General features: G+C 35.7%; 1 protein-coding gene across 1 annotated transcript in view; it reads left to right on the plus strand.

Annotated features, from left to right (window-relative positions):
• The window catches only part of LOC136024987 (uncharacterized), a 154,568-nt gene that overhangs the window by 116,353 nt on the left and 16,288 nt on the right, over window positions 1-21,927 (plus strand). The window contains exons 11-12 of the mRNA XM_065700598.1: window positions 5,089-5,297; window positions 16,553-16,734. Of these exons, the coding sequence (XP_065556670.1) occupies window positions 5,089-5,297; window positions 16,553-16,734 (391 nt within the window). The remainder of the gene's footprint in view (window positions 1-5,088; window positions 5,298-16,552; window positions 16,735-21,927) is intronic.

Consider the following 21,927-nt stretch of genomic DNA (forward strand, 5'->3'; position numbering starts at 1 on the left):
TAACTTTCAAGCGTACACATGAACTGGCAAAGTAGCTCCCTGGAATGAATATGAGAAAAGATAAAATGGTTTTATTTTGAGGGTTACTTTCACCAGTAAACATCGCCAAACTTGCATTACTAGGACTAAAAAAAATTTATTTATCAATGATTTTGGTCAACATAATTAACTGTATAATAAAAATATTAATTTTGTCTTTTAGTCATTCCCTCATAAAGAAATAATTAATTTTATAAAACATATTTATTTAACCCATTCAATTCTCTAAACAAATAACAATTTTTAAGGAATTAATTGTACCTCCCTGACAAACCATTGAATATAACACATTTATCTTAATCAGTTATTCATTCATTTCTCATAGTTCATTATTGTGTCACTCAGTAATTTAAGAATGGGACTTTACTTTATGAATTTATTACCTTTAAAAATTTTGAGTTAGTCTAATACCACCAGTACTTCAACTACTAACAACTCACCTCAGCACCAAGCTACCTGAGGACAACACAGCTTAACACAGTCCTCCTTCATCCCAATCTATTTAAAGCCTCCCTCTTTAAAACCTTCCAGGAAGCTCCAATTTCCTTTAAATCTTTCTTTATGACATCCTCCCACCTCGGACAAAGAAGACCTGCTTTCTGTTTAGCCCTGGAGGGTTGGCCGAAAAGGATGATCTTCCTAAGAATATGTTTGCCCTTCATCCACAGAACCTGCCCTAGCCATTTCAACCTTACTTTCGTTATAGCCCTAGAAAGAGGGATTGAACCACATTTTTCGTACAGCCTACTGTTGGAAATGCGGTCAGTCAGCCGGGTACCCAGAGTAATCCGTAGGCAATTTCCCTGGTAAACATCAATTAAATCTTCATACGCTTCTTGGAGTGTCCATACTTCAGAGCCATATTTGACCACTGCCATCACTGCACCTTCCAATATTATAACCCTGGTGTGCAGACTAATCATCCTATTCTTTCAATTTTTTTTTAACTGTGAAAAACACTCTGAGTCCTGGTTATTCCACTTTCAATAGCCTTATTGCCTCCATCGTCTTTACTAATCATACTAACAAGGTAAGTGAAGCTGCTCACCTGATCAATGTTTTCGGTATCCGACGTCACCTTTTCATCCTCACTTATTCCTAGTCTTAGTGGCTTAATCTTCTTAACATTAATTTTCAAACCTATTCTAGCACCCTGGACTAGCGAAACTCTAAGAGTTCATTCGTTTTGCTCACACTTTCATCTAAGATGCTTAAATCATCAGCATAATCTACTTCCAGGAGAGTTTTTCCTCCCCATTTGAATCCTTGGTCTTCCACTACCTTTACTGTGCTCTTTAAGACAAAGTCCATCAAAATGATCCATGTAAAGGGGGATAGAACACAACCCTGCTTAACTTCTGATATAATACAAAACCAGCTGTTAACCTCATTTTTAACCTTAACCGCAGAATTGTTATTCTTGTACATAGCACTAATCACTCTAATGCATTTGTCTAGTATCAAACAGTTCGTGGTAACGAACTGTAGTAAGGAGCGATCCGGCTCAATAGTAAACAAAACTCTAAAAAATTGAATTTTGATATAAATGGCTACATCAAAAGAATTGCATTTTAATGCTGATTTTAAATATATAAGTTTCATCAAGTTTAGCCTTACCCATCAAAAGTTACGAGCCTGAGAAAATTTGCCTTATTTAGGAAAATAGGGGAAAAAACCCCCTAAAAGTTGTAGGATCTTAACGAAAACGACACCATCAGATTCAGCGTATCAGAGAACCCTACTGTAGAAAATTCAAGCTCCTATCTACAAAAATGTAGAATTTTGCATTTTTTGCCAGAAGACAAATCACGGGTGCGTGTTTATTTGTTTTGTTTTTTTTTTTTTTTTTCCCAGGGGTCATCGTATCGACCAAGTGGTCCTAGAATGTCACAAGAGGGCTCATGCTAACGGAAATGAAAAGTTCTAGTGCCCTTTTTAAGTGACCAAAAAAATTGGAGGGCATCTAGGCCCCCTCCCACGCTCATTTTTTTCCCAAAGTCAACGGATCAAAATTTTGAGATAGCCATTTTGTTCAGCATAGTCAAAAATCATAATAACTATGCATTGGGGGATGACTTACTCTCCCGCAGTCCCTGGGGGAGGGGCTGCAAGTTACAAACTTCAACCAGTGTTTACATATAATAATGGTTATCGGGAAGTGTAAAGACGTTTTCAGGGGGATTTTTTGGTTTGGGGGGTGGGGTTGATGGGAGAGGGCTTTGTGGGAGGATCTTTCCTTTGAGGAATATGTCATGGGGTAAGAAAAATTCAATGAAAAGGGCGCAGGATTTTCTAGCATTACTATAAAAAAACAATGAAATAATAAACATGAAAACTTTTTTCAAATGAAAGTAAGGAATAGCATTGGAATTTGAAACGAACAGAGATTATTACGCATATGAGGGGTTCTAAAAATACTTTCAAACAGTTCGTGGTAACGAACTGTAGTAAGGAGCGACCCGGCTCAATAGTAACCGAAACTCTAAAAAACGGAATTTTGATACCAATAGCTACATCATAAGAATCGCATTTTAATGCTGGTTTTAAATATATAAGTTTCATCAAGTTTAGTCTTACCCATCAAAAGTTACGAGCCTGAGAAAATTGGCATTATTTTGGAAAATAGGGGGAAACACCCCCTAAAAGTCATATAATCTTCACGAAAATCACATCATCAGATTCAGCGTATCAGAAAATCCTACTGTAGAAGTTTCGAGCTCCTATCTACAAAAATAGGGAATTTTGCATTTTTTGCCAGAAGGCAGATCACGGATGCGTGTTTTTTTTTTTTTTTTCAGGGGTGATCGTATAGACCCAGTTGTCCTAGAATGTTGCAAGAGGGCTCATTCTAACGGAAATGAAAAGTTCTAGTGCCCTTTTTAAGTGACCAAAAAAATTGGAGGGCACCTAGGCCCCCTTCCACGCTAATTATTTTCCCAAAGTCAACGGATCAAAATTCTGAGATGGCCATTTTATTCAGCGTAGTCGATAAACCTTATAACTATGTCGTTGGGAACGACTTACTCCCCCACAGTCCCCGTGGGAGGGGCAACAGGTTACAAACTTTGACCTGTGCTTACATATAGTAATGGTTATTGGAAAGTATACAGGCGTTTTCAGGAGGATTTTTTGGGTTGGGGGGAGGGGTTGAGAAGAGGGGGATATGCTGGGGGAACTTTCCATCGAGAATTTGTCATGGGAGAAGAAAATTTCTATGAAGGGAGAGCAGGATTTACTAGCATTATTTAAAAAAAAAAACAATTAAAAAATAAATGTGAAAAAGCTTTTTAAGCTGGAAGTAAGGAACAGCAATAAAACTTAAAACAAACAGAAATTATTACCCATATGAGGGGCTCATCTCCTTCTAATACCTCGCTCTTTACGCTAAAGTATTTTTAGTAATTTCAACTATTTATTCTACGGTTTTTGTGATTCAGGGGTCATTCTTAATAAATTGGGATAAAATTTAAGCTTTAGAGTAAAGAGCGAGGTACTGACGAAGGGGCGAATCCCCTCATATATGTAATAAAAACATGAGAATACAAAAGTTCTTTACGTAAGCTAATTTATAAGTTACGTAAATCTTTTACCAATAAAAAGATTCGTAAAAAATTAAAAGCTCTAGTTGCCTTTTTAATTAACCAAAAAATCGGAGGGTAACTAGGCTTCGTCCCCCGCTCTTTTTTTCTCAAAATCATTCGATCAAAATTATGAGAAAGCCATTTAGCCAAAAAAAAAATAATATGCAAATTTCGTTTTGATTATTCCTCTGCGGAGAGCCAAAATCAAAACATGCATTGATTCAAAAACGTTCAGAAATTAAATAAAAAAAAACAAGTTTTTTTAACTGAAAGTAAGGAGCGACATTAAAACTTAAAACGCACAGAAATTACTTCGTTTATGAAAGAGCCTGCTTCCTCATCAACGCCCCCCTCTTTACGCTAAAGTTTTTTACTGTTTTAAAAAGAAGAATTGAGAGAAAGAGTCAAACTTCAGCGTAAAGAACGGGGCGTTGATGAGGAAGCAGCCTCTTTCATATACGAAGTAATTTCTGTGCGTTTTAAGTTTTAATGTCGCTCCTTACTTTCAGTTAAAAAAACTTGTTTTTTTTTATTTAATATCATGCAAGGATGGAACCTTTGCTGAAGCTCTTTAATCAACAGAATCAAACGCCTCCTCTTAATGTTTAAACTGAGGACCGGTGGTGGCTGAAAACTAAGAAACTTCTCAATCATTAAACTAAGAGTGAAAGTTTGGTCAACACATCCTGTACCTTTTCTAAAACTGCCCTGTTTTTCTCTTGAAGCTTTGTCTACTGCATCTCTTAGTCTAAGAAGTGTTATATTACGAAGAAATTTGCTACCAACAGAGACCAGACCAATGCGTCGATAATGAAGACACAGTGTTTAAGTACGGTTTTCCCAAAATCATTAGGTATACTTCCCCTTTTTCAAAAATCGTATTCATAATCATCAGTAGCTTATTTCCAACCTCAGAACCACCATATTTAAGATACTCATTTACTACACTACCAGCCCCTAGAGCCTCATTATTTTTTAATCCTTTGAGAAATGTCGCTATTCCTTCCTCCCAAAACAAAGCGAATGAGTTTTTTCTTATATTTTATATATGTGTATTCATTTGTAAAAAAAAGGGTAACAAATGAGCTCTTAATATTTTATATATATATATCTTCTTTTATCCCCTTGACATTTTAGAAAAACAGGCTGGTTTGAGGAAAATACATATAGTTAAAAGAGGTTCAACACCAAAATATCGCTTTTGACCATCAGTCAATGCCAATGGAAAGAAAAGTATACGAGTCAGTCTTATCCTAGCTTCAAATTTGTGGGGAATATGAATTATTTCTATTCTTATAATTGATGATTTTGAGCAAAATAAGAATTCATAATTCTAGTGAAGTGTTTTTATTGAAATATTGTTTGCGGCTATTGGATGGTTTGAGAGAGGCTTTGTTCTGCCTCTTGTATATGTACATATGCGCTAACCAAGTAAAAATAATAATAATAAAATGTACTTTATATTTAGTACCAAAGAGCAGTTGCTGATGCTGGAAATTCGGAGAAGCAAATCCATATACAGCTAACAAAGCTCGATGTATATCTTGACGAAATAAAGAAATTGAGCTGGAGAGAAGATTTCTCGTCTCGTATTCGGCTTATGTTAATGCAGGTCCTTGACTTGAAGAAAAATCAGTGGGTTCCTCTCCGGGAAGGAGATGTCTTTACAGAAGTAGGGTAAGCTATGAAATCAGATTGGTTATAATTCAGGGGACCCTGAGTTAGGGGAACCTTATAACTTTACAGCTAACTAATTTGACATTTAAATTTAATTATACAGCTAACTAAGCTCGATGTGTATCTTGACAAAATTAAGAAATTGAGCCGGAGAGAAGATTTTTCGTCTCGTATTCGGTTTATATTAATGCAGGTTCTTGACTTAAGGAAAAATTGAAGGGTTCATTAACGGGAAGGAGATGTCTTTACAGAAGTAGGGTAAGCTATGAAATCAGATTGGTTATAATTCAGGGGAACCTGAATTAGGGGAACCTTATAACTCAGGGGAATTATACAGCTAAGTAATTATACAGGTTAATTTAAATTATGCTCGATGTATATCTTGACGAAATGACGAAGTTGAGCTGAAGAGAAGATTTGTCGTCTCGTATTCGGTTTATACTAATGCAGGCTCTTGACTTAAAGAAAAGTCAGCGGGCTCCTCACCGGGAAGGAGATGTCTTTAAAGAAGTGGAGTAAGCTGTTAAATCAGATTGGTTATGATTTAATAGGGAATCCCCTGGGGAAAGCAAAGTCTCTGTTGTTCCACTAACATCAAATAAACAAGAACATTATATTTATGGCATTAAATTACCCCGTACGCCCTCTATTCTATTGTTTATATATTTAGGTACAACTTTAGATTATCTTTTTTAATTTAAGGGAAGGCAGGAGCCTCAAAGAAGAATCAATTGTAAAACATTATGTGGAAGAGCTCCAGAACGGCTCTATAACAGAATAAGTAACAGTTCTATCCATATTATAGTTCCTGTTTATTGTTGACATAAGGAAACATTATTAGGAAGAAAGAGAAGGTTCAAAAAAGAAATTAGAAGAATCTTCTAAGAAATGTTGAAAAATGATTTAAAAAATAAACGATCAACTGTTAATAGCAATCCATAATACTGACAGAGACTTGCATTCATAATTAATAAGCCTTATAAACTATGCAAAACAATCATCCTGGACAGTATTGAAGAACATGCAAGTAATTGACAAAATAGCAAAGGTGAATATTGTTAGAACTCTTCTTTTGAAAGATTATTCAACTTAAAACCCATGCCCCAACTGAATACCCCATTTGATTGATCCCACATTTTGTTGAAATCAAACACTAGTTATAGAATATATATTGTGATTTTAGACTTTCATATGTCTTTATTTGCCATATTTTTCCCAAAGTCACCGGATCAAAATCCTGAGATGGCTATTTTGTTCATTATAGTCGAATTATTTAATAACTATGTCTTTGAGGACGAATTAAACCCCCATAGTCCCCGGGGAAGGCCTGCAAGTTATGGACTTTTCCCATTATTTACATGAAATATTGTTTATTTGTAAGTTCACAGACGTTTTCCAGGGGATTTTGGTCTGGTGGGAGGTCTGGGGGATTTTGTTAACTGGAAGGATCTTTCCGTGATGGAATTTGTCACGGGGGAAGAGAATTTCCATAAAGAGGGTGCACGATTTCCCAGTATTATTTAAAAATCAATCAGAAATTGAATGTTAAATACAGTTTTTTCAACTGGAGGCAAGAAGTAACATTAAAACTTAAAACGAACAGAAACTATTACGTATTTGAGGGGGTTTGTCCTCTCGTTAATAACTTACTCTTTACGCTTAAGTAATTTTAGTAATTCTAAATGAGCAAATTATTCTAAATAAATGAAATTTGTGATTCAGGGTTCATTCTTAAAGAACTCAAACGTTAGCATAAAGAGTGAGGTAGGGACGAGGGGGCGAACCACCCCGTATTACCTATATGAGGATTTACGCTCCCTTGGAAATGCCTCGTTCTTTACTCTAAAGTTTGAATTTTGTTGAAAAATGGCCGATAACAATTTGTTTTTGTTGTTTTCTGGCCTAAAATAGCATTTTATTTTATCTTAAGCAGCTTCATAACTATGATTTTATGTGATAATTAAATAAAAAAACAAGTTTTTTTAACTACAAGTAAGGAGCGACAGTAAAACTTAAAACGAACAGAAATTACTCCGTATATGAAATGGTTTGTCCCCTCCGCAATCCCTTGCTCTTTAGGCTAAAGCTTTTAATTGTTTTAAAAAGCAGAATTGTGGCAAAGAGTCAAGTTTTTAATTGTTTTAAAAAGTAGAATTGTGACAAAGAATCAAACTTTAGCGTAAAGAGCAAGGGATTGTGGAGGGGACAAACCATTTTATATACGGAGTAATTTCTGTTCGTTTTAAGTTTTATTGTCGCTCCTTACTTGTAGTTAAAAAAAACTTGTTTTTTTATTTAATTTCTGAACGTTTTTGAAGCAATGCATGTTTTTATTTTCCAGCTCTACTTTAAAAAAAAAAAACTTTAGTGTAAAGAGTGAGGAGTTGTGCAGGGGACAACCTCTTTCATTTACGGATTAATTTTGTTCGCTTTAAGTTTTAATGTCGCTCCTTACTTTCCGTTTAAGATTTTTTTTTTTATTGAATTTCTGAACGTTTTTGAATTAATGCATGTTTTATTTTGTCTCTCCACAATAATTAATTCATGAACAATTAATTATCCACCTCTTAGTTCGTTTATTTTCCCGTTAGTTTTCACCTGTTTTCGCTTTAAAGTTGTGTTATCTCTTAGCAGTTCTTCCATTAGTTGAGTTATGGTTGTGGTATATATGTTTTATCGCTCGTATAGTTGTGTTATTTTCAAATATACTCCATTATAGAGAGGCTCCGAACACCCAGCATTGTATATTAAGCTCTGAATTTGACGTTTTTTTCTAACGTGACCAGATTCGTCCTGCACCCTTTTCATTGAATTGTTCTTCCCCCATGACATATTTCTCAAAGGAAATATCCTCCCGCATAGCCCCTTTCCCTCAACCCTACCCCTAAAACCAAAAAAATCCCCCTGAAAACGTCTGTACACTTCCCAATAACCATTATTATATATTAACACTGGTCGAAGTTTTTAACTTGCAGCCCCTCCCCCAGGGACTGTGGGGGAGTAAGTCATCCCCGAAGACATAGTTATTATGGTTTTCGACTCTTCTGAACAAAATGGCCATCTCAAAATTTTGATTCGTTGACTTTGGGAAAAATATGAGCGTGGGAGGGGGCCTAGATGCCCTCCAATTTTTTTGGTCACTTAAAAAGGGCACTAGAACTTTTCATTTCCGTTAGAATGAGCCCTCTTGCGACGTTCTAGGACCACTTGGTCGATACGATGACCCCTGGGAAAAAAAAACAAAAAAAAAACAAATAAACACGCACACGTGATTTGTCTTCGGCAAAAAATACAAAGTTTCACAGTAGACAGGAGCTTGAAAATTCTACAGTAGGGTTCTCTGATACGCTGAATCTGATGGTGTCATTTTCGTTAAGATCCTACAACTTTTAGGGGGTGTTTCCCCTATTTTCCTAAATAAGGCAAATTTTCTCAGGCTCGTAACTTTTGATGGGTAATACTAAACTTGATGAAACTTATATATTGAAAATCAGCATTAAAATTCAATTCTTTTGATGTAGCTATTGATATCAAAATTCTATTTTCTTAGAGTTTTGGTTACTATTGAGCCGAATCGCTCCTTACTACAGTTCGTTACCACGAACTGTTTGATAAATGAAAGATATTGTATATCTTCGGCTTAAAATAATTTTATGTAAAAAAATAATTTTTTTATCAACTGATAGTAAGGTATAACATTGAAACTTAAAGCAAACATACATTATTACGTATATCTTTTGAAGGAGCTTTTTTTCATTCATTTCAGTCATTTGAGAATTTCTCAACTTGTGACTTTCATTTTTATGAAAATATTTTTGACGTCTTTGGCGGTTCTGTTGCTAGGCCATGCAAAATTAGTTCCACACATTTCTCTAATTTAAGGTACGTGAGGGAATCCTTCCATCCATAGAGAAATTTATCGTGGGGAAGGGAATTTTCTATGGAGGGGGAGCTGTATTTCCCGACATTATTTAAAAAACGACCAGAAATTAAATAAAAAACAATTTTTTACAACTGAAAGTAGAGAGGAAAGCCCCTTTCGTATACGAAATTATTTCTGTTCGTTAATGTCACTCCCAACTTTCTGTTAAAAACAGTTAAACTATAGTAAGAGGTTGTCACCTCTGAGATTTAGTTTCCTCCATAAAGGAGAATTCTGTGGTTTTATGTTGAATATAAGGAGAACTGTGCTTCCATGCGTTTGATGTCTGTTCAGTTATGCCTATTTCGGACCTCCCCCCAACTCCTTTTGGAAATAACCTCGAGTTTGGGCCGTTATTTTTATAATTGTGGTATGTATCAAGACTTAGATTCTGTGCAATATCACTTTTGCTCCTTTTAGCTAGTATAAACTCCCGAGCTAGAGGTGGGACAATTTCCTTAACACCAATCACTGTAATGTGAATTCTGTTTGACTGCTGCTCAAACAGTTCCTTTAATAAAGACATTTTAGCTTGCAAAGGCTTAGGCTGGCATTGAACTAAACCAGTTGAATTCCCTAAATTAGAACAAAAAGCTTTTAGTTTCTGATATACTTTATTATGCTTTTCAATAGATTCTAGAATAAGTTTCTATTAATCAAAATTATGACCGAGGTTAATGTTTTTATCTCATCATGTTAGATCCTATGTAGCCTCTACTCTCCTAAATAAACAATCCTATGTAAAGCCTCCACTCTCTTTTTTCCGATCGCAAATCCTTTGTAGAGCCTCCACTTTCTAGTTTTTAACTCATCTTTTTGGGCTATGGGCGATTTTATAACACGTTACATTGGATTAGAGGAGAAATACACTTAGTCATTTTTGAAGCCATAACTCGGACTTTTCTAGTTCTGCCAAATGATTTTTAAGATTTTGTAATAACTCCGTTTGATCGGAAAAAATAACAAGATATTGAAAAAAATATTTTATTGAAGACAAATTAAAGCATGGGCTATCCCTCAAAAGCTAGAAGGGCTGGTGCCAAGAATGAAAAGGGTGCTTAGTGGGGCTGAAAATACAAAAGGAAACCTACGCTAAATCTAGAAAGCTAAAAAGAACAAAGTTGAGATTTCTTTGGCCTTGCTTGTTTCTTTAAACAATGATAAATAAAAGAGTTTAGGGCTCCCCTAGGGCTAAGGGAGAGATATAGAAATATAGTTTATTCCCCCTAATAGAATAATCAAGTCTTAATATTCAGAAAAACTGGTTAAAATTTAATAAAGCTGAAAAACATTCTTAAAAATAGGCTGTTGAGCGTCCAATTTCGAAAACAAGCCAAAACGCTCTAAACTTCAAAATTACCCTGAAAACGAGTGACAAAAGGAACTTCAGTAGGTGTGGAACCCGAAGGTCAAGAAGGGTTATAGAGTCCCCCTTAGAAAAGACCCATTCTTAAAATGCAAATTTTAAAATTCAATAAAATATAAACCACAAAGTCTTGAAAAGTGAGTAAGTGGGGTTCAAGTGGGAACATATTTTTTGTAAAAGAAAACACAGTAGATATTGTTGAAACCAGAGATTTTTGTATGCAGAGGGTAACCCCCCTGAAAAGGGGCCCATGGGCTAGAGACAATCCAAAAGTGACTGAGTCTATAATAAGTCTGATCGATCGGAATAAAATGGTAAGATATGTAAAGAAAAATTTTATATTAAAGAAAGTAAAAGCGTGGTGTTTACCTGAAACCCTAGAATAGTTAGCAACCTTAAACGAAAAGGGTGCTTATTGGGGCTGAAAATGTGAGAGGAAAGCTTTACCATATTGGGAAAGATAAGGACCCCACTGAAATGCGACAAGAAAGGCAAACAACAGCTAAGAGCTCATATGGCACTTGTGACGAGGCAAGAAGAGCTAAGAGCCAAAAAATCATATGGTATGAGCTCAGACAAAATTCTATGAATCAATAGATTGATTTAAAAAAGAAAAAAAGAGGCTTAATGCCGGTCAGGATTTAAAATAAGAGCTCTGAGTAACGATGTCCTTCTAAAATCAAAATTCATTAAGATCCGATCACCCACTCGTAAGTTATAAATACCTAATTTTTTCTAATTTTTCCTCTCCCTTTAGCCCCCCAGATGGTCCAATCTACGAAAATGACTTTAAAAAGTCAAATTGTGCAGCTCCCTGACGCGCCTACCAATTTTCATCGTCCTAGCACGTCCAGAAGCACTAAACTCGCCAAATCACTGAACCACTCCCCCCAAATCCCCCAAAGAGAGAAAATCCATTACGGTTCTGTCAATCATGTATCAAGGACATTTGCTTATTCTATCCACCAAGCTTCATCCCGATTCCTCCACTCCAAGTGTCTTCTAAGGTTTCTCCCTCCAACTCCCCCCAATGCCAAAAGATCTGGTCGGGATTTGAAATAAGAGCTCTAAGACATGAATTATTTCTACATATCAAATTTCATTAAGATCCGATCACCTATCCGTAAGATAAAAATACCCCAATTTTCAAGTTTTTCAAGAATTCCTGTTTCCCCCTACAACTCCCACCAATGTCACAGATTCTGGTCGGAATTTAAAATTAGAGCTTTAAAGCACAAGATCCTTCTAAATATCAAGTTTCATTAAGCTCTGGTCACCCTTTCTTAAGTTACAAATACCTCAATTTTCAAAATTACCCCCCCCCCCCCAACTCCACAAAATAGAGAAAATCCGGTCTGGTTATGTCAGTCACGTATCTTAGAAAAGTTTTTATTCTTCCCATCCAGTTTCATCCTGATCTCACCGCTTTAAGTATTTTCTAAGATTTCCAGTCCCCCCAACTGTCCCCCCCCCTCAATTACGCTGGATCCGGTTGAGATTTGAAATAACAGATCGGAGTTACGAGGTCCTTCTAAATATGAAGTTTTATGAAGATCCGATCACTGCTTCGTAAGTTAAAAATACGTCATTTTTTTGAATTTTTCAGAATTAACCCCCCCCCCCCTAATAGGGCGGATCCATTCCAATTATGTAAATCAAGTATCTAAGACTTCTGCTCATTTTTCCCACCAAGTTTCATTCCGATCCCTCAAATCTAAGCATTTTCAATGATTTTAGTTTCCCCCACCCCAAATCCCCCAATGTCACCAGATAAAAATACCCCAATTTTCATGTTTTCCAAGAATTCCAGTCCCCCCCCTCCCAACTCCCCCCAATGTCACAGGATCTGGTCGAAATTTTAAATTAGAGCTTTAAAGGACAAGATCCTTGTAAATATCAAATTTCATTAAGATCTGGTCACCCTGTCGTAAGTTACAAATACCTAAATTTTCAAAATTACCCCCCTCCCCTCAACTCCAACAAAGAGAGTAGATCCGGTCTGGTTATGTCAGTCACGCATCTTAGACAGGTTTTTATTCTTCCCATCCAGTTTCATCCTGATCTCACCGCTTTAAGTATTTCCTAAGATTTCCGGTCCCCCCAACTGCCCCCCCCCCCAATTAGCTGGATCCGGCTGAAATTTAAAATAAAAGATGTGAGTTACGAGACACTTCCAAATATGAAGTTTCATGGAAATCCGATCACTCCTTCGTAAGTTAAAAATACGTCATTTTTTCTAATTTCTCAGAATTAACCCCCCCCCCCCCAATAGAGAAGATCCGCTCCAATTATGAAAATCACATATCAAAGACTTCTGCTTATTTTTTCCACCGAGTTTCATCCCGATCCCTCCAATCTAAGCGTTTTCCATGATTTTAGGTTCCCCCATCCCAAACTCCCCCAAATGTCACCAGATCCGGTCGGGATTTAAAATAAGAGCTTTGAGACACGATATCCATCTAAATATCAAATTTCATCGAGATCCGATCACCCGTTCGTAAGTTAAAAATACCTCATTTTTTTTCTAAATATTCAGAATTACCCCCCCCCCCTCCGCCAACTGCCCCAAAGAGAGCAGATCCGTTACGGTTATGTCAATCATGTATCTAGGACTTGTGCTTATTTTTCTCACCAAGTTTCATCCCGATCCCTCCACTCTATGTGTTTTCCAAGTTTTAGGTTTCCCTTTCCCAAATCATACCCCCCTCCCCCCCCCCAGTTTAACTAGATCCGGCCGGGATTTAAAGTAAGAGCTTCGAGACACGATATCCATCTAAATATCAGATTTCATCGAGATCCGATCACCCGTTCGTAAGTTAAAAATACCTCATTTTTTCTAATTTTTCAGAATTACCCCCCCCCCCCCACAACTACCCCGAAGAGAGCGGACCCGTTCCGGTTATGTCAATCATGTATCTAGGACTTGTGCTTATTTTTCTCACCAAGTTTCATCCCGATCCCTCCACTCTATGTGTTTTCCAAGTTTTAGTTTTCCCCCTCCCAAATCATACCCCCTCCCCCCCAGTTTCACCAGATCCGGTCGGGATTTAAAGTAAGAGCTCCGAGACACGATATCCTTCTAAATATTAAATTTCATTGAGATCAAATCACCCGTTCGTAAGTTAAAAATACCTCATTTTTTTAATTTTTCAGAATTACCCCCTCCCACAACTACTCCGAAGAGAGCGGATCTATTCCGGTTATGTCAATCATGTATCTAGGACTTGTAATTATTTTTCTCACCAAGTTTCATCCCGATCCCTCCACTCTAAGTCTTTTCCCAGATTTTAGGTTTCCCCTCCCATATCCCCCTCATGTCTTCAGATCCGGTTTGGATTTAAAATTACAGCTCTGAGACACAATATCCTTCCAAATATCAAATTTCATTAAGATCTGATTGACCGTTCGTAAGTTAAAAATACTTCAATTTTTCTATTCAATCCGAATTAACGGGCCCCCCACTCCCCCCAGATGGTCAAATCGGCAAAATGACTATTTCTTATTTAATCTGGTTCGGTCCCTGATACGCCTGCTAAATTTCATCGTCCCAGCTTACCTGGAAGTGTCTAAAGTAGCAAAACCGGGACCGACAGACCGACAGACCGACAGAATTTACGATTGCTATATGTCCCTTGGTTAATACCAAGTGCCATAAAAAATGGATTGCTGTGTTGTTGGAGTGATTCAGATTCATTCAAGTTTATGGGAAATCTGGATAAAATATAGTAAAAAGACCAAAGTTTTAGGTTCTTGGGTTTTGCTTGATTTTTTTAAACCATGATAAAAAAAAGTATAGAGCTTCCCTGGGGCTAAGAGAGGGATGTAGTCACTGCAAAAAAATCTTAATATTCAGAAAACAAATCTGTAAAATTTAATAAAATTAAAAAAGAAAAATCTTCAAAAAAAGTCTTAAACTTCAACAATCTCCTGAAAAAGAGAGAGGGAAATGTTCTCGTTAGTTGGGGATCCCGAGGGTCACGAGGGAAATATAGAGTTCTCCCTTAAAAAAAAAACAACGATTTTAAAAAAACACCGGATTTTAACCAAGGTTTTGCCCTTCATCAAATTATGCGCAAAAGTGGTCCACAAAGTCCTCACTTCTACACAGTGCTAAAGTCTCGAAACGTGCCAGGACCTGGCCCACGAACAGTATGTTAACATCCGGTATTACTGTGAAGTACTATATCAGCTTAGGCAGGTACAGGGGTCGATGATCCCAAAACGATGTTTGAGAAGAATGAATTAGCACCACGATAATTCATCGAGTTGCACTTACGCACTCATTGTTTACAAGTTTGTAGTGAAAATAAGCGTTGCTATGCTTCGATAGACGCTGTACAGCCCGGATTTAACCCCACGGGGTCTATTTCTATTTCCGACAATCGAGAAATTGCTCAAAGGACATCATTATTGGATACTAGAAGGGGTAAAAGACGCTTTGACAACTTTCCTATGAGAAGTCCCCAATGACACCATTCAGGAAGCCCAAGAGGTGCTGGTAAAATGCCATAGAGAATTCATCGATTCGGAACGACAGTATTTTGAAAAGGATTAATTATTTGTGTGTCTTTGTTAAATCAATGATCTTATGCTACCACATTACCGGACTGTTATTTAACAGACCTTTTATGTAAAAGAGACGACGAGAAGAGAGGGAAAAAATAGAAGCTATTGAATCTTAAAATTGTTGTAGTTCTTGTAGTTCTCCGTAACGTATTGTTCTTTGTCCTGCGGTAAAAAAAGTGGATTGATATTCTGCTTGGAAATCCAGGGCCCCGGGATCGATCTCTGCTGATGCAAGGCTGCTACTTGTCCCTGTAACACGGACAAACTAACTGAAATATGGTTTCGACGTCCTATGGGCCAGTAATGGCTCCGGGGATCTTTGCTTTCTTTTTACACTGTTCTTATTCTTGCTGGATTAGTTTGGTGAAGGATGAAGCGTTATATATTTGTATTGCTGTCACAGGATTTACCCTGTGACTACTTGTAATACGACTTTAGATATAACCTATTCAGAAAATAAATTGATTAATTTCATTAAAGCATAATTTCTTAAAAAGTAATAAAGATTATCCATGGACAACTTATATTATTTCGATCCAATCATCTTTTGGAGAAATCTCACAAAGAATACATCAGGGGAAAGGTTTCGTACATAATTTTTCAGAGGAAAACGTATGTATAGTCGATCGAAATTCGTCAGGCTTTTGGTTTGTATTGGTTGAAGTTGGGACAAAAAGAAGATTTATAGGGGCATTTCAGATTATCAATAATATATATCAGAAATTGCTTCAGCCAAAAATCTGTTTTGCTCTAATATTTAGGCATATACAAAGAGTAATCTTTGGGACTACCTCTTGAAGACTTTGGGTTTTTGACAATCTGTTCGGGAATTTTCAAAATATTTTTGATATTTTGAGCCATTTTAACAAATTCACTAACTTAATACTCAACATCTATTATACATCCTATTGAATCATTAAAATCATGTTTTATTTATAATTATTAAAATTCATTTTTCAGCATCCTTTTAAGTCCATTTACATCACTACTAATTAATGTACCCGTCTAATGAATTCCGCAACTTAGCCCCTCTAAAAGACTGAGAAAACTCTAACCTAGGCGTCACCAAATTATTAATAGGAATGGTTGCCATCTCCTTTCAAATTCTTTCTGTTAAGGGGTGTTCCAGTGAGGAACATCTTTCAGCTCCCTTCCCACCTGGTCTCTTCCCACCCTCCCTACATTATCATATTCCAAATTTCAATGAAATGCCATTGGGAAAGCCAGGATAAGCGATATTACAGGTCTGACACAATAAATAAAATATTGAAAAGCGATCTCCTATAGAAAGATACACCAAAAATTTCCTAAGATACCGTGACTTGATGTCTTAGGATATTAGAGTTTCGGAATGTTACTTGAGGTTAGTTTTACAAGCATTAATTATTTGTCATATTTCAGTTCAGCAAATGCAAAGAAATGGAAAGTTGAGCTGGCAACATTGAAAAGTAATAACGCCAGGCTAACGGCAGCGCTTCAGGAATCAACTGCAAATGTCGAAGAGTGGAAGAGGCAGTTGGAAGCATTTAAGGAAGAAAATGTTGCGTTGAAATCAAAGCTTCTAGATACAGAAACTAACAAAGGTATTGTTGGTTTGTTTCTGCCTTTTCTTGTTTATTAGCTTTAATAAGGGTTTTCTTTGTTAGCTTGAAATTAATATCCAGAAATTGATATTAATTTCGATGGGTGAACCCGGAAGACAAAAGTGCATTTATTTTCTTAGATTTACACCTTTTCAAAGAAGTATCTTGAAATGGTGCTCTGAAAATAAGAATGATAATAGATCTTTCTAGACAAATTATAATTTTCCTTGAATTTGCTTTGGTTTACCTTTTTTTGCGTTTATCTTCTGATCGTTAGTATATTCAAAGTACATCTGGAAAGTTGCTTGATCCCACTCGTATGCGTATCGGTAAAAGCGGCTAAGGTAGTTTGAAGGTTCTTAGAATGGACATTCCCTGTGTCAGTGTGTCTCTAAAATGGTTTTATTGAATAGCCCTCAAGAATGTAACAGAGAGTATGACCTCCCATCTTGTGTTTCTATAAAACTTATTGAAAAATTTTTTTAATACTGTATTAAATTTTCCTGGTAGGTAATCAAAGTTGAAACTCACTTGATGAGATGGAGCAAGGATTTTCAAAAATGTTTACGTCCTTAGCAGGTTAGTAACGCTATGTTTTGGGAGGTGCAGCAAGATTTATAAGCTTATGATCCTCTTCCTTAACTGAGCAGAATATTGGCGGTTTTTGTTTGTGTGAAAAATAAATAGAAACCGATTCTGGGTTATGAACGCTGACTAAACCGAATTCTGGGTAATTGACGCTTTAATGACGCTATCAGTCATTTCATATTTTAAAAATTAAAAACGATAGTCAAAAGTTGGGCCTTTTCTATCAAACAGTTCGTGGTAACGAACTTTAGTAAAGAGCCACCCGGCTCAATAGTAACCGAAACACTAAAAGATGGAATTTTGATACCAATAATTACATCAAAAGATTACATCATTGCATTTTAATGCTGATTTAAAATATAAAGGTTTTATCAAGATTATTCCTACCCATCAAAAGTTACGAGCCTGAGAAAATTTACTTCATTTCAATCTTAACGAATATAAAACCATCAGATTCAGTGTTTCAAAGTATCTTATTGTAGAAGTTTCACGCTCCTATCTATAAAAATGTGTAATTTCGCATTTTTGTTAGAAGACAGATCACGGATGAGTGTTTTTTGTTCTGTTTTTTTTTAGTTGTTTTTTTTCCCAGGGGTGATCTTATAAACTCACTGCTTCTAAAATGTCGCGAGAGGCTTAATTCTAACGGAAATCAAAGTTCTAGTGCCCTTTTTAAGTGACCAAACAACTGGAGGGCGCCTAGGCCCCCTCCCACGCTCATTTTCCCAAAGTCACCAGTTGAAATTCTGAGATGGCCATTTTATTTACCATAGTAAAAAACCTAGCAACTATATCTTATGGGACGACTTACTCCCCCGCAGTCCCTGTGTTAGGGGCTGCAAGTTGCAAACTTTGACCTGTGTTTACATGTAGTAATGTTACTGGGAAGTTTACAGAGTTTTCAGGGGGATTTTTTGGTTTAGGGGGGTAGAGTTGAGAGGTGGGATGTTACGTGGGAGGATATGTCCATGGAGGAGCTTCTCATGGGGGAAGAGACTTTCAATGAAGGGGGCGCCAGATTTTTTAGAATTATTTAAAAAACAATGCAAAAATAAATATGAAAAGTTTTTTTTTACTGAAAGTGAGGAGCAGCATTAAAACTTCAAACGAGCAGAAATTATTGTGCATATGAGGGGTTTACCTCCTCGTAATGCCTCGCTCTTTACGCTAAAGTGTTTTTAGTAATTTCAACTATTTATTCTACGGCCTTTGTGGTTCAGAGGTCATTCATAAAGAATTGGGACAAAATTTAAGGTTTAGTGTAAAGAGCAAGGTATTGGCAAAGGTTGAACCCCCTCATATACGCAATAAAAACATACGAATATAGAAGTTTGTCACGTAAGTTACGTATATTTCTTACTAATGAAAACGTTCATAAGAAATTAAAAGTTCTAGTTGCCTTTTTAAGTAATCAAAAAATTGGAGGGCAACCAGGCAACTCCTCCCTCGCTCCTTTTTTCTCATAATCTTCCGATTAAAACTATGAGAAAGCCATTTAGCCAAAAAAAATTATTATGCAAATTTCATTTTTATTATTTATATGCGGAGAGCCAAGATCAAAACATGCATTAATTCAAAAACGTCCAGAAATTAAATAAATAAAACAATTTTTTAAATAAAAGTAAGGAGCAACATTAAAAATTAAAACGAACAGATATTACTCCGTATGTTAAAGGGGCTTTTCCCCATCAACGCCATCATTCTGTTTGAATGAAGTATTGATTAAGGAACAAGATTTACTGTCTCTTTGGCGCCTATAATAAGAAAAAAATTAAAGAGTACAGAAAGAATTCAATCATGTTATACACTGTCGGCGACAATTTGCTCAATTACGGAAGGACATTTTCAATTTTTTTCCCAGTGTAATGGAAGACAAAAAAAAACTGAAATTTTAAGAATAATTTTTATTCACGTTATTTTTTTTTGTAAAAAAATTTATTCCGTTAAAACATTTTATAGCTAAATGTCAAATATCATAATATTAATAATAATGTATTTCTGTCCTTTTTTACAAAACGAATAAGAAAGAGGAGTATATGAAAAGAAAGAAAAAAGTAAACGAGAAAATTAAAGAAAAAACACTTTCATCGAAGTATCATTCAGTTGGTCAGGGTATAGGCACAAAATTGGAGACACGGGCTCTGCGGCATTTTTCTAGGCTGTTTGCCTGCTGACAAATGTTAAATGTCTTAAGACCTTTTGCTCGTTATTGATTGCAAAGTATTTGTTTACAATCAGTAAACTCTGTACCTGTATTTAGGTCTGTAACTCTGTAAACCAGTAACTGTAAATCAGCCTTTAAATCAGTAGCTCTGTTTAAGCTCTTGATCAGTTAAGTTTACAGATAATCATCAGCCCTTTCAGATAGCCACTTAAAAAAGTCATTAGCTGTCAAATTTAATAAACAAGGAGGACAAGCAAGATATAAGAGCTGTTCTGACATTAATTTTAGGTCGGGGTTTTTATTGAGATAGTATGATTTAAAAATAAAAATAATTGCATCATGGCTGATATCATATTTAGGTAACATATCTGAACTTGAAATTTGAAGAGTAAACCTGGTATACATGACATCAATTTTCAACCAAGCTAAACAAAAAGGTGGAACTTTATGCGGCATCTTTAAGACGAAGAAAAAATACACACAAAAAAAAGAAAAAAAATGCGTATAGTATAATTTATTTTCAATAAAGAGCTAATGACGCAATAGGCCTTAGAACTTTTACGGTTAGAGGAAGGGGGCGTGGGCATAATCTAAACTCCTGTGGTAATTGCTATCACTTTGAAGAAGAAGGAGCAGGAGTAGTTTTTGAATCACCAAATCATTTAAAAATACCTAAAAATCGTCCTTTGCAAGTTTTGAAAAAAAAAATTCCATGGCAATAGTTTTTATATGGGCTTGCTTCTATGAGATGGAATAGAGCCATTTTATCACAGTAGCTTGGTGACTCGTCCAGAGTGTGGCATCGATCTTGTTCGTAGTATTTAGCTGCATGTGGAGTGGCCTTTAATTTAGAGATACTGAAAAAAAATTCATGTATCACATACTTGTATTCACTTGATTACACATTCAGTTTACTTCCTAGTTTGCTGTTTCTGGTCTTATCTTTTGATTAATTAAATAAAAAAACAAGTTTTTCTTAACTGCAAGTAAGGAGCGACATTGAAACTTAAAGCGAACAGAAATTATTCCGTATATGAAAGGGGTTGTCCCCTCCGCAATGCTTCTTTCTTTACGCTTAAGTTTGACTCTGTCGCAACTCTAATTTTTAAAAACAATAAGAAAACTTTAGCATAAAGAGCTAGGCGTTGCGGAGGGGACAACTCGTTTCACATACGGAGTAATTTCTGTTCGTTTTAAGTGTTAAAGTCGCTACTTGCTTGCAGTTAAAAAAACTTATTTTTTTTTATTTAATTTCTGGAATTTTTTGAATTAATACATGTTTTGATTTTGGCTCATCGCACATGAATAATTAAAACGAAATTTGCATATTAATTTTATTTTTGGCTAAATGGCTTTCTCATAAATGTGATCGAATGATTTTGATAAGAAAAAGGGATGGGGGAGGAAGCCTAGTTGCCCTCCAATTTTTGGGTACTTAAAAAAGTAACTAGATTTTTAGTTTTTTGTACGAACGTTTTAGTTAATAAGTAGCTAGGTCCCAGCGGCTTTGTCACCGGGCCCCAGCATGGCACACGGCAGGCTTCTATATATGGATTCTCATTGTCCCTTGTGTTCTAACTGCAAACAGTGCTGGGTCCTGGTGGCTTCACCACCGGGCCCCAGCATGGAACGCCTTAGGCTTCTATATATGGATTCGCATTGTCCCTTGTGATTGCCCCAGCAAGGCACGCGGCAGGCTTCTATATATGGACTCTCATTGTCCCTTATGTTCTGGGTCCCGGAAACGCTTTGTCATTTTTGGATCGAATTGATGACGTAAATTGGACATTCTTAATCTGGTCTTTTTTTCTCTTTTAGTTATTTTTTTTCTTTTAGTTTTTTTCGCTTTTTTCTTTTTCTTTTCTTTTTGCCTCTCTTTTATTTTATTTCTTTATTTTTAAAGTTATTTCTCTATTTTAGTTTCTTAGTTTTTCTTTTATTTTTTTTTATTTTTCTTTTCAGTTTTTTATTTTCTTTTCCATTTTTATTTTTTCTTTTTTTCAGTTTTTTAATTCTTTTAAGTTTTTTTATTTTTTAGTTCTTTTCTCTATTTTAGTTTTTTAGTTTTTCTTTTATTTTTTTTCTTTTTAGTTTCTTAGTTTTTTTTTCTTTTTTTCTTTTTTTCAGTTTTTTTTTATAGAAGATAGTTTTTAATTCTTTTAAGTTTTTTTTAGTTTTTTTTATATATTGAAGTCATACTTAGTGATAGATAGACAGTGCAACGATAAAGATAGTGTAACGGGCAGACGGACACCACATTTTTATATCAAACAGTTCGTGGTAACGAACTGTAGTAAGGAGCGACCTGGCCCAATAGTAACCAAAACTCTAAAAAAATGCAATTTTGACACCAATAGCTACATCAAAAGAATTGCATTTTATTGCTGATTTGAAATATATTAGTTTCATCAAGTTTAGTCTTACCCATCAACAGGTACGAG

Source organism: Artemia franciscana, chromosome 3 (assembly GCF_032884065.1).
Source record: "Artemia franciscana chromosome 3, ASM3288406v1, whole genome shotgun sequence".
In the NCBI taxonomy this organism is placed as follows: domain Eukaryota; kingdom Metazoa; phylum Arthropoda; class Branchiopoda; order Anostraca; family Artemiidae; genus Artemia; species Artemia franciscana.